This window comes from Vidua macroura, chromosome 25, assembly GCF_024509145.1.
Source record: "Vidua macroura isolate BioBank_ID:100142 chromosome 25, ASM2450914v1, whole genome shotgun sequence".
In the NCBI taxonomy this organism is placed as follows: domain Eukaryota; kingdom Metazoa; phylum Chordata; class Aves; order Passeriformes; family Viduidae; genus Vidua; species Vidua macroura.
The window spans coordinates 4,458,929-4,471,315 of record NC_071595.1 but is presented as its reverse complement, the minus strand read 5'-3'; the positions used below and the strand labels follow the sequence as shown (position 1 = coordinate 4,471,315).

The window sequence follows — 12,387 nt, the reverse complement described above, 5'->3', positions numbered from 1 at the left end:
GCGGCACTTCCGTCGGGACGGACGCCATGGAGGCGGCGGCGGCGGAGGAGCGGCGGAGAGAGCGGCGGCGGCGGCGGCGGCGGGAGGCGGCGGCGGCGGCGGCGGCGGCGGCGGCGGTGGTGGTGGTGAAGACCGAGCGGCGAAGCCCCCGGCGCAGTCCGTCGCCGCCGAGCGAGGAGCGGCGGGGCCCGGCAGGGGCGCGCGCGGGCAGCCGCAGCAGCAGGTAGGGAGGCCCAGCCGCTCGGCCCCACGCTCGGCCCGGCCCCGACGCTCAACCCCTCCCGTTGTTCCCCAGGTCGCCCCGGCGGAGGAGCAGGTCCGGGCGGAGAAGCCGCTCCCCGCGAGGCAGGAGGAGCCACAGCCCGCACCACGGCGCCGTGAGCGTAAAGCAGGTACGCAGGGCTCTCGGTAGAGCGGGGCCCCGCGGACGCAGTTCCCGGAGACTCGGCCGTAGCGGGTACAGAAAGCGCCTCTTCACTTGTCAGTTCCGACTGGGCCCTGCATCGTGTCCCATGACCAGAGGGAGGGTCTGGGCGAGTCAGGAGCTCAGGCTGTGCCACCCGTGGCTGGAGCTCCTGTTGGAGCCCTGCCTGTGCCACAGCACAGGCGCCCCTGGGAGCTGCGTCCTTTCCCCAGAGCAGGCTGCACCGCCTGCTCCTGGTGCTTTATTCGATGCGAATTGTGAGAACCCAAGTAGTCTGGCAGGGAAATCTGTTCCATGCCGTGTCAGAGTTGCACACACACATGCCAGTATGTGTTTTCCCAGTGTGTGGGGTTGGCATTTTCTGAAAGGCCAACGCTGACGTGCTGTTCTTTGATTCTGATCATCCCTTCCAGGAGCGGGACGATCACTGCCGCAGGGGCAACGAGGAGCGGAAGCAGAGGCACCCAGCAGAGCAGGAGCACCGGCGGGACCGGCACAAGGACCATGCAGACAGAAGGAAGAACCCTGGTGACCGGCCGGGAGCTTGTGGCCACGAACGGGAGGCGCAGACCCTGCGGGAGCAGCAGGCAGAGAGGGAGCTCTACAACGAGAGGCGGCGGGAGCACCGGCAGGGCACCGAGGGCAGCGGCGAACAGAATGCAGAGCCCTGGCAGGCGGAGAGCAAGGCCAAAGAAAAACCCGCCGCCAACAAGGAGAAGCCGAGCTTCGAGCTGTCGGGGGCGCTGCTGGAGGACACCAACACCTTCCGGGGCGTGGTGATCAAGTACAGCGAGCCCCCCGAGGCGCGCATCCCCAAGACGCGCTGGCGCCTGTACCCCTTCAAGAACGACGAGTTCCTGCCCGTGATGTACATCCACAGGCAGAGCGCCTACCTGCTGGGCCGGCACCGCCGCATCGCCGACATCCCCATCGACCACCCCTCCTGCTCCAAGCAGCACGCCGTCTTCCAGTACCGGTGAGAACCTGGCAGGAGCTCTGAAGGAGTTTCGGATGGTTTTTGAATTGGTTTTGATGATGCAGTTTGCTTTTTTTTTTTTTTATTTTATTTTTATTTTACATAAGTAAGAAAAGTGAGTTTAGTTCACATTTTTACAGTACAGGTTAAAAAATTACAAGACTCTTAGGTTAAAAAGTTACAAGTTATAAGGCTTTTGAAAGGTTTATTAATAAAACACTGATATTTATTATCATTGTTATGATATTTGTTATTAATATTATTATATTTATTAATCATTAATACTATTTATTAATACTGATTAATACTATTTATTAATGAAATAATTATGCCTGTGCGTTATTTAATTAAATTTTAAAACAAATATATTTATATTTTTTACTTAATCTTTAGATATTTTATCTTTTAAACTTATGTTACACTCTAAACTTTCTCAGTTAATCATGTCTAACCCTGATACACAAACTTACATTTTAAACGTTCCATTTTAAGCATTGCATTTTAAAGTTGCTTACTTTTGTAACTATTTTTATTTTTTCTGTATTTTAAACTCTAAACTTTCTTTTACTTAGTTCAACATGTCTCTGCTTTAAACTATAAATTTACATTTTTATTTCTAACACTTAAATTTAGAAGCTTTTTTAAAGTCTCAAATTAAATCTTGTCTTTAATTTTAAGCTTTCATTTACAAGCTCAAAATTCTAAGAGTTCCCTGCATTTCAAATTCCAGCAAGGGGGGAAAGCAGCACGCAAAGCAAATGCCTTTGAATGGGTGGCTGGGAGGGGACAGTTTGCTGTTGGCATGTGTGAAGTGGAATTTATGTGTGACTGCTGCAGGTCATCCCAGCAGTGGCCAAATATATCTGAAATTCCTGTAATTAGCTGCAAGCAGAGAAATCACACAGCGGGGTTAGACACAGTGTGGGGTGTGAATCCAGGCTGGAATAACCCAGCAGCTGTGACTGGGTAAAAAGCACTCAAGGAGAGGTTTGTGAAAGCATTTCAAGGAGAGGTTTGTTGGTTTGCTCGCTGACTCTGCTGTACAGAGGGTCCTGCTGCTGCCAGCAGTGCTCTCTTGGAGAACATTGTCCCAGTGCAGGAGCTGCTGTGTTACATCAGCAGAGCTTTGGGAGTGATGCAGCCTCTCTCAGAATCTGCTGTCTCACAGTTTCTTGTTGCTCTCATTGGTTCGGAGGAGTGTTCACTGCACAAACCCACCTGCTGGTGGAGCAGCACACTTTCTGCCTCACCTGCTTTTGCAGCATGTTTGCTGTCTCTCTGGTGGCTCAGGCAGTGCTTTTGTTCTGCAGGCTGGTAGAGTACACCCGAGCTGACGGCACCGTGGGCCGCAGAGTGAGGCCCTACATCATCGACCTGGGCTCAGGGAACGGCACCTTCCTCAACAACCAGCGCATCGAGCCCCAGCGCTACTACGAACTGAAGGAGAAGGACGTGCTCAAGTTCGGCTTCAGCAGCAGGGAGTATGTCCTGCTCCACGAGTCCTCAGATAAATCTGAGGCCAACGCCAAGGATGATGATGAGGATGAGGAGAAGGAGGAAGAGTCTGACAGTTAACGGATGAGGAAGACGCTGGGGAGAGGCAGAGGAGAGAAACTCCTTGCAGTTGAACAGGATGGGATGTGAACATGGAGCATTGCAGCACTGATGCCTCTTGTTGCCTTAAAGTTCTTTCTCTGTTGCTGATCTATTCCCATAGTTTGTTTTGGGGGCCTTTGCTCATTATTCGTGTTTGATAGTTTTGCATATCAGGAAATACAGCTTTATTTTTATTTTATTTTTTTCCCAAGAAGCTGAAGAGCGCCTGGATGTGAAAACTCTGGTGCTGGAAACCCTCCACAGGTGCTGTCAGACTCTTCCAGCAAACCATGTCAAACACAGACAGCATCTGGAAAATTATTTTTATGACTTGTTTTGTTATAGCCCTTTGAAAATGCTACAGACTGAAAGGTTAGTTAGAGAGTACCTGATGCACGTCCTGTTCCGTAGTTTGCCAAATTCCTCTGCCTGTTGGGAGTTCTGACAGGAGAATTTACCTGGATCACTGCTAAAATGGCAGAAATGTGGTAAAGACCCTCATGTATTTGTATGTTTTGGGTATCTAATTTGCCTCGTGGTGACTGAGGGATGGGCATTTCACTGGAATTCTGCCTGGGAATCACAAGGGAATGTGAAACAGAAGTTTAAACAGTTCCTGGAATTTCAGGTGATGAGACTGTGACCCAAGTTTCCTGTTCCCACACATGATGCTGAAACTGTCCTGGATGTGGAGTGTCTGGGTTGTAAGGTAGAGCCCTTATTTCTCACCCCACCCCAGGGTTTGTTTGTGTCAGACAGAAACACTTGTGACAGGGTGAAATGTTTTAACCAGTTTGCACTATTTTAAGTTCTCTTTTTATAAAAACTTACCCAAGTACTTTGTTGAACACAGTGAAGAAGTCAGTGTTTAGGGAGAAAAGCACCAGTCCCACTCAGTGGGAGTTGCAGAGTCTTTGGTGTCTCCTCCAACGTTGCTTTATGTTCCGTGTGTGTGTCCCACACTTCACTGATTCACCTGGGTGTTAGTGGTGTCACCTGTTCGTCCCTGCTGTGTACAGACTGTAAACAAAGGTGCTTGTACACATTGATAGTGTAAATATGGGGCATTGCTGTGAGGTTTCAGATGGGTAAGATGGGGTTTGAGCAGGAGGAGCTCCTTTATATCTGCTCCAAGGGTTTTTAAATAAACAATTTGTAAATTTAGCCATGATTGCTTTCAGTTGTAATGTTTTTCTAGTGCCCTTTTTTATTTTTCCCTCAAAAGAAATGAAGTTTCAGTACTTGTTTCTGTAGTAAAGAAACTAAATAAGTTCAAAACTGCAGAGTTTGTATCCTGGAGAGGCTGTGAGCACAGGAGGTTTGTATTGCTCCCCTTCCTCACCTGAGTGTGGCCAGGGTGGCTCAATCTGTGTCCCCTGACAGGGTTCTCACAGGAATGGGAAGTGACAGAATTGCTGTACTGCAAAAGGGCAAATTGGCCCCCACTGTCACTGCAGAGGATCGGAGTGACAGTTTAATAGGATCATAGAAAGGTTTGGGTTGGAGGTGTCAGGAAAATTAACCCACAAACACCAGAGGTTTATGTCCAAAAAGGAGATAGAGTTCTGGAACTTTATTCCAATAAAGGGAGAGGCCATGGGGCATTTCCCATGGGGTCTCTCAAGTTGTTAGAGGACGCAGTCTCCTTTCTATCCCAATTTCCTAGCCACATTTCCCTCTCTCTTTCCTCACTGGCTGAGGTACTTGAGAGGTACAAACTTCCCAAGACCCTAATACAGTCCCCCTTCCAATGTATACCCCCACCTTTTCCTTGTGTCAATCAGTGGAATTTCTATGGAATTTATGGTTCTTCCCATTGTTTCTTTCATCTCTCAGCATCCAATTCTATTTATCAGCAGATCCACAGTAGATCTGTAAACACAAATCCCTCTCATTCTATTCTTCAGTCAGTGAAATCCCACTGCAGCTTTTACCTCTCAGCACTAGTTTTACCTACCCGTGGTTTGTTTGTAAAGACAAATCCCCCATTGCTTTCAGAAGGACCCTGAAGACCGCAGAACCGGGGACTACCTGAATATCTGAATGGGGGAATAGCTGAATATCTGAATCGGGCGCTATCTGAATGGGGGATTACCTGAATATCTGAAATGGGGGCTACCTGAATATCTGAATGGGGGGTTACCTGAATGTCTGAATCGGGGACTATCTGAATCACCGGGCAGGCAGAACCACCGAGCGTTCCCGTCCCCGGCACGGGCCCGCTGCCGCTGTCCCTGTCGCTGCCGCTGTCGCTACCCCGCTGTCGCTGTCCCTGCCGCCGGGCCCGGGGCCGCGCCGCCGCCCCCGCCCCTCCCGCCTCGCCACCGCCCCTGGCGGCCGCGGCCGGCATCGCTCCGCCCCGCCCCGCGCAGGCCGCGCCGCCATGGCCGCGCTGCACGCCAAGGCCGGCGGGCCCCCGCAGATCCCGGACACCCGCCGGGAGCTCGCCGAGCTGGTGAAACGCAAACAGGAGCTGGCGGTGAGCGCCGAGGAGGGGCTCGGTGCGGTGCGGGTGGCGGCCGAGCGGCCGGGGGAGCGGCGGGGCCGGAGCGGCGCGGCCGGGCCTGCTCCATGCGCGGCGGTGTTCCCGGCAGGAGACGCTGGCAAACCTGGAGCGGCAGATCTACGCCTTCGAGGGCAGCTACCTGGAGGACACGCAGATGTACGGCAACATCATCCGCGGCTGGGATCGCTATCTCACCAACCAGAAGTGAGTGGCGGAGGCGCTGCCCACCTGCCCGCCCCCCCGCCCCCCCCCTCGCCCGGCCCCGCCATCGCGCCTGTCTCTGTTTCAGGAACTCCAACAGCAAAAACGACCGGAGGAACCGCAAGTTCAAGGAGGCCGAGAGGCTCTTCAGCAAGTCCTCGGTCACCTCAGCAGCGGTGAGTGCTGAGATGAGCCCTGACCCCGTAAGCCCTGTGCTCACCCCTCTCCTTATCCCTGTCCCCATCCCTATCTCCATTCCCATCCCTTTCCTTGTCCCCGTTCCTGTTCCTGTTTTATCCCCATCCCATCCCTGTCCCTTGGTGCCTTAGTCCTGCTGTGATCACCTGCAGAATGACTTCCCCCTTTGAAATCCCGTACCTGCCCTGGCTTCCTGCCCTAAGCATCCCCATCCCACCCTGCAGCCTCTTCCAGAGCCCCTTTCCGAGTGTTTGGGGTGGGAGGCTGCCTGTCCCTGGTGTCACTGCTGTCCCTTGGCTTTGTCTCTGCCCCAGAGCCCCGGTGCCACATGGGGCCACAGGCGCTTCAGAGGGACATGTCTGTGTGAGCTGGGCTCCATGCTTTGAGTGTTGGGAAGTGAGTCCCTGCTTGACTTGACATCCCGTTTGGTTTTCCAGGCTGTCAGTGCGTTAGCTGGAGTCCAGGACCAGCTCATTGAGAAGCGTAAGTGCCTTTGTCACTTTTCTCTGAAGTTGGGAAGAATTACACTCTCCCCACCGTTCAGCCCTGTCTCAGCCTTCCAGATCTGGGTTGGGGTCTGGCTCCCCTTCCCAATCCCTGTGTCTGCTGCCCTCGGGCTGCCCCTGGCTGTTGACTTCCCAAGTTCTTTCCAGGCTCAGAGGGCTCTGTTGTATGTAAAAGGGATTGAAATTGGTTTGGTGCTCTGTGGAGGAAGAGGCTGGACGAGCTGAAGCACTGTGTCTGTAGATGTGTCAGTCACAGGAGACCTGAGGAGGGACCACTCACCTCCAGGACACTGAAAAAACGTTTTTGTGATCAGCACCAAAGAGGATGTGGTTCCTCAGTGCTGAGGAGCAGCTTCCTCTGTCCTGCAGAGCTTTTTTCCCAGGCTCTGTGATTCACCTGGTGCTGCAGGGCTCAGGTGCCTCTGCTGCTGTTCTGGGGTTGTTTCTCCCACTCAGGGCTGTGCCATGAGCTCACCCTGGTGCTCACCTGGCTTTGTCCTGCTCTAGGGGAGCCGGGCAGTGGCACAGAGAGTGACACTTCTCCAGACTTCCACAACCAGGAGAATGAGCCCAACCAGGAGGATGCTGAAGAGCTGGATGGCTCCATGCAGGGTGTGAAGCCCCAGAAAGCTGCTTCCTCCACTTCCTCTGGGAGCCACCACAGCAGCCACAAAAAGAGAAAGAACAAAAACAGACACAGGTCAGTGGGACCAGCAGCCTGCTCACCACACCTGGACACTTGCCTGGGGCTGGATTGAATTTATTGGCTGAGGGGAGCCAGTAACACGTTGGAATAACCAACAGGCAGCTGGGGTCATTTGTTTGAGTGGTTTTCCTGGTTTTGGAAGAGGAGGGGAGAATGCTGAGGAAGTTAAACAAGCAGCACAGGGTGCTCACTCCAGCTGTGGCACAGCTGTGCTTCTGGGCAGCTTCTCCAGCTCTCCCATTTCTCCAGGATAAAGTTTATTCCTTCCAGCAGGTCCTGACCCTCCTGAGCTTGCTGCTTGGTTTCTGCAGAGCCCAGTAGGACAGGAATGTTAGTGCTTTCTTTGAAGGAGGGTGGAAATCAAATGGGAATGTTTTTGGGGTTTTGGACACTGCCAGTATCTGGATTTCCACCGCAGCCCCTTCCAGCTCTCACATCCCAACCAAGTCTCAGTGCGGGCATAGAGGAATTGCTGTGTCACCTTCACCTGAGAGTATTTGTTATTAAACTGACCTGAAATTCACATGAAACAGAGTCCTTGAACTCTTTTCTGGTTGGATTTACCTTCCAGCTCTGCCCCTAAGGCGTAATGAGGGCGATGAGCTGGTATCTGTGCCCTCAGCCCAGGCTCTGGCAGTGACAGTGCCTGTGATCAGGCCCTGAGGGAGGAAAACTGTGGAGAGGAGACACTGCAGAGCTGTCTGGAAGGATTGCTGAAACTGGGGCCTGAGGATCTCACAGAAGTAATGGAGCTTTTAAAACTCTCTAGTCTGTGCTGGCTCTGAGCAGACTGGCTCTGAGCTGTTGCCTCTGCCTCTTCTCTTTAAGGGACCTGCCATGCAATTAGAGAAAGGATTTAAAGTGGTAAAAGTTTAAAAGGGGGGCTGGGGACAGTTGGGGTGGGGATATGAGGTAGGTACAATGCTTGAAAAATGCTTAACTCCTTTTTTGCCTTCATTAAGTGTTGAGTCATTAGTGTTTCTTTAATTCTTGGGTCAGAATTTCCTTCCTACAGCAGCCTGAATTGGGCAAATATCCAAAAGGACTGGATGTCCCTTTGGTTCCCCATGAGCTGGGAATCCAAAGAAGTTCAAATCTCTTTTTTTGCCTGTAGATATTTGGAAGAAGTTCAGGAATAACACAAGAAACTACATCCGTGAACAAGTCCAGAGAAACAACCTGTAAAACTGAAGTACAGCTTAAGAAAACTGCCATTTCAAACAAATTATAAAATATTCTCCCTGGACAAACCATGGCCAACAACATGGTGGGGTGCAGGGCAGGTGCTGGAACTGACGTAAATCTCTTTGCTCTGGTCCATGACCTGGACTTTAGGGACAGGAGCTGGGGGGAAGCTGCCTCTCAACAGGTTGTGTGGCTCTGGGTTCCTTCACATCCCCTCTCTGCAGCTTTGGCTGCTGCTGCCAGACCAGGCTGCTGGACAGAGGAGCCCTGCCCTGCTCACCTGTGGCAGCTTCTATGTTCCCAGGCTCTGTCAGACACTCAGCGAGGCAGGAACTGACTGTTTGTAATGCTTAGCAGGGCCAGATAGATAATTAAAAATCATAAAAAGATAATTAAATTTGTCTGTAATAAAAGCTCTGTTAAAATTGTGATTGCTGTTACTGACTATCCCCTAAATTTTGGCAGACAAGACCAAACAATTCTCGAATATGTTTAGGCTAAAGACACCCCAGCAACAACCCAGTCCTTGATCGTGCAGCGAGGGCTTTCCACAACCCCACAGGTGCTTCAGCCAGACCTGTGGGTCTGTCCCCTGAGGGGTCTGGTATGAAAAAGAGAAAAATAAAAAGAAATGTTGGCTTTTCTCTTGATTCAGAAGCTCTTCCTCTTGCCAGCACGACTCTGGGTTTCACTCCCCCGTTCTGGAGAACTGGGAGGTGCTGGGAAAGGGCCCTGCAGGAGCACGGCCTCGCTGGGTTCCCCTGTGGGGACCTTTGGCTTCAGGTGCACACAGAGCCTCAGGTGTGGCTCCAGAGGCTGTGCTGTCCCTCTGCTCCCTGCCACACCACAGCAAGGCCAGGGTGGATATTTTCTGTGTGCTCGGCTGTTCTCACAGCTAACAAGTGTTTGAGTGAACCCAGTGCTGGTTGCTCTTGGCAGTGCAGTCCTGGAATGGGATTCCATGCTCAATCCTTCCCCACCGGTGCCAGCTGTGGGCACAGTTGTGTCTGGAGGTGGTGCTGTGGCACTTGTCTGAGGGGGTGGGACAGTCACCGAACTGCTCAGCTCTGGCCAAACGTCCCTGGGCCACCACTGCTGGGGACAGCAGTGCTGGGGGTGTGGGGGGAACAGCCCAGTGCAGGGTTGGGCACCAAGTTCTGTGTCACCTTTGCCTGAACCAGCTTTGCCTTGCCCTGGCAGCTCAGCCCCCTCCCCAGCTTCTTGACCCCTCACTTTGGTTTTCCAAGCCCTCAGGTTCCTGTCCTGCCCCTGAGCTCTGCCCTCTGCGGGTCTGGCAGCTGCCCCTCCTTCAGCTCCTAAAATCCCCTGCGCTAACCAAACCCACCTCTTGTTCACAGAAATCAAGTGGAGAGGGGGAATCTGGATTGCCAACCCAGAGTGCTTTTTGTGTCCAGTCCTGGTTAAGATATCTGAAGAACTTGATGTTGTTTGAACACTGGCTTTATTATTTATTTCATTTTATTTTTTAGCAATCTCGCTAGGGTGGCTAATCAATTAATTGATTTAATTCATTAGTATATTAATTTCTATTGCTTTCTTCCCTTTCAAATGCTGCCCCTCAGCCCGTCTGGCATGTTTGATTATGACTTTGAGTAAGTTTGACTTGAATTAGTACTTGTGCTGTGTTATTAGTGTGTAGACACCGATGTACCTTTTGAGACCTTGCTAACCCCTAGTTTATCTGTTTAATTGTAGGTATGTATATTAGGTTAGGCTGGGAAGTTTTTTTAAAAAACAGAAAAGCGTGATGGAGGTAACATTTTATTTAATAACTTCAGCAAATTATAAATTAACTTCACTCTTCTTTACCTTTCTGTTTCATATTTAAATAGATAAAACTTTTTAACTTTAAAACTTAGTTCAAAAACTGATTCTTTTGGCTTTGCTGCTTAAGGAGATAAGTATAGACTTGGATATTTCCTTTTGGAAAAATGTACTAAACTCAGTAATTTTGGCTCATATAATCCCTGTCATCCTAACTCCTCTATCCAAGTAAACAACTCTCACGCTATGTCTGGCTAATTACCTGTGGCATAGTTATACTTCTGGCAGATTAAATTAACATAAAGCATGCCTAGTTCCCCTTATTCACCTGCCTAAGTGCCCTGTGATTGACTGTGCCCCTTGATTAACTCTGTCTGGGAGTGGATGAAATCTGCTTTTTGGCAAATAATAACTTGACTCTCCTCTGCTGCTCTCATGCCCAGTAACCCTGGGAACAGCGCCCTGGCTCAGCCAGTTGGGAATGGATGGATTAACCATAGTCTCTGTCGTAGCTGTGCCCTGTGCAGTAACTCTGGTGTTGGGTCAAGTATTGACATGGACATTTCTCTTGTCTTTCCAACCACAGGATTGATCTCAAGTTAAACAAAAAGCCAAGAGCCGTAAGTATCCGTGCTCTGTCTGTGTTTTCATTGCTCACTGGAAGGGCTGGCTGACTTACAGGCTTTAAAAACCCTCCTGCTGCTGCTGTCATTTGAATTCTTACTGTCGTGGTTGAGGAGTCACAGCGTGAGATCAGCATTGTCCCCTGGCTGTGACAGCAGCTGAGCCCAAGTGGGCTGTTCTGAGCCCAGGTCACAGATAACACCTGTGTGCTTCTCGTGGAAAAAGCTGCTTTGCATCCTGTTACCTTGTCATGATCTGGAGCATCAAAAGCATCTGGTTTGAGTTGATACTCAAGGTTGGAAGGGTCCTGCTTTTCAATGTTTAGCTACAAGAAAAAGATCTGTTTTGGCTGCATCTAGTGGTGTGTGAGATGAGAGAGGACTGAGAACCCTCAGCTCCAAGAGCAGAATCGCAGGTGGGAAGGTTTTAATGTGCATGTGCTGTCCTTTCTCTGCAGGACTACTAGAGCCATCAGTGCTGATGCTCCTGGGATTTAGGTCTGTGACTCCCCACTGAGAAGCCCTGAAGCAGGATGGCAGCTGCAGCAGGAGTGACTCACTCTAAGGGACTTGGATGGGGGGAGGAAATCCTGGACCATGTACTTTGCATCATTTTTAAACCACCTGAGTTGCAGGAAGACAAAGGTGGTGTAGTAGTTGTAGTAGTTCTGAATTCCTGACTGTTCTGTGCTTCCGCCTTGGTCGGGAACTTGCTGAAAAGGCTGATACTGGACTCGGGACTACCCACTGGAACTGGGGTAGGATTCAGTGTGTCCCATCCATGTTGTGAGACTTAAATTACTTTTGTTGTTGATATTTAGCTTTACAGGTTTGGGCTTTTTTGGTTTTGTTTTATTTTGTTGGTTTTGTTGTGCCTTTTTTAAAGCTGAAGTGTATAGTTACAAGTTGACTTTGGGTTTCTTTGTTTAGTCCGTGTAGTGGAAGGTTCTTCATTTTGTGGAGCAGCTCTTGATTCTTACTCAAGCAGAGAAGAAGGCAGTTTAACCCTTTTCTCTTAGTTTAATTTTAAACACCATCTCCTGATAGTCCTCAGTGTTTTAGGTGCAGGAAGGGCCAGAGCTCAGAGCCAACTCTTCCCTGTCGCTGACTTTGGGTGGGTTCTCTTTTGAATACAAACCTCTGTCATTTGTACATAAACAATAAAAGTTCCATGTTTGTCTCTTCTCACGGTTTATTCAGTCCAGACTTTGACTCCTGGTGCTTTTTAGTGTCCACCTGCTTTATGGCGACTTGCTGGGGTTCTTCCCCTTTGGCACTGGAGCTGTTCCTTGTCCCGTGGCCCATAGGAGGTTCTCTTGGTGCTTTTCTCTCCTCGGGGTAGCTGTTCCTAAGTGCTGCAGGGAGTGCCAGGCTCTGTTCTCCAGCTGTGTCTGGCTGATCCTGCTGCAAGGCAGGACTGGAATGTCCACGATTCTGCTGGCATATTGCTTGCAGATCAGGGATGGATGAGCCAGCTGGATTGTCCCTGAAGTGGGACAGGAATCACGGCTGGGTGCTTCTCACAGCAGCCACGTCAGAATCTTGGTGCTGCGGTTGAACTGAGCTGTGGGGAATTGCTTTCTTTGTCAGTGCTGGGATGTGTTTGTGTAACCCCTGCTGCTGGAGGGAGATGTGGGACAGGGGCCATGGGACAGGGCTGTCACTGAGTCCCCGGAGTGTG

General features: G+C 50.7%; 2 protein-coding genes across 7 annotated transcripts; both read left to right on the top strand.

Annotated features, from left to right (window-relative positions):
• Positions 1 to 11: 11 nt before the first annotated feature.
• On the top strand, positions 12 to 4,160 carry SNIP1 (Smad nuclear interacting protein 1). The gene is made up of 4 exons (XM_053998564.1): positions 12 to 223; positions 296 to 392; positions 838 to 1,400; positions 2,711 to 4,160. The coding sequence occupies exons 1-4, from the start codon at positions 27 to 29 to the stop codon at positions 2,973 to 2,975; spliced, it is 1,122 nt and encodes a 373-aa protein (XP_053854539.1). The 5' UTR covers positions 12 to 26; the 3' UTR covers positions 2,976 to 4,160.
• Positions 4,161 to 5,379: 1,219 nt separating this feature from the next.
• Positions 5,380 to 11,891, top strand: MEAF6 (MYST/Esa1 associated factor 6). 6 transcript variants are annotated; one of them, XR_008440617.1, is made up of 9 exons: positions 5,380 to 5,475; positions 5,591 to 5,706; positions 5,792 to 5,879; positions 6,339 to 6,384; positions 6,915 to 7,107; positions 9,882 to 9,911; positions 10,015 to 10,072; positions 10,670 to 10,703; positions 11,165 to 11,891. XR_008440617.1 is itself a non-coding variant. In XM_053998850.1 (8 exons), exons 1-8 carry the CDS (start codon positions 5,380 to 5,382, stop codon positions 11,171 to 11,173), a joined length of 612 nt encoding a protein of 203 aa, XP_053854825.1. In that variant the 3' UTR covers positions 11,174 to 11,891. The 6 variants fall into 6 exon arrangements, 4 of the variants coding, with proteins under 4 accessions (XP_053854825.1, XP_053854827.1, XP_053854828.1 ...); XR_008440618.1 differs by lacking the exon at positions 9,882 to 9,911; XM_053998850.1 differs by lacking the exon at positions 10,015 to 10,072.
• Positions 11,892 to 12,387: the final 496 nt, after the last annotated feature.

Excerpts from the sequence above, each read along its gene's own strand:
- SNIP1 (XM_053998564.1), top strand. The coding sequence starts at position 27 with ATGGAGGCGGCGGCGGCGGAGGAGCGGCGGAGAGAGCGGCGGCGGCGG. Across the intron at positions 224-295 it reads GCGGGCAGCCGCAGCAGCAG|GTCGCCCCGGCGGAGGAGCA; the intron begins GTAGGGAGGCCC and ends GTTGTTCCCCAG. Across the intron at positions 393-837 it reads GCGCCGTGAGCGTAAAGCAG|GAGCGGGACGATCACTGCCG; the intron begins GTACGCAGGGCT and ends CATCCCTTCCAG.
- MEAF6 (XM_053998850.1), top strand. The coding sequence starts at position 5,380 with ATGGCCGCGCTGCACGCCAAGGCCGGCGGGCCCCCGCAGATCCCGGAC. Across the intron at positions 5,476-5,590 it reads AACGCAAACAGGAGCTGGCG|GAGACGCTGGCAAACCTGGA; the intron begins GTGAGCGCCGAG and ends TGTTCCCGGCAG. Across the intron at positions 7,108-9,881 it reads AAGAACAAAAACAGACACAG|CCCGTCTGGCATGTTTGATT; the intron begins GTCAGTGGGACC and ends GCTGCCCCTCAG.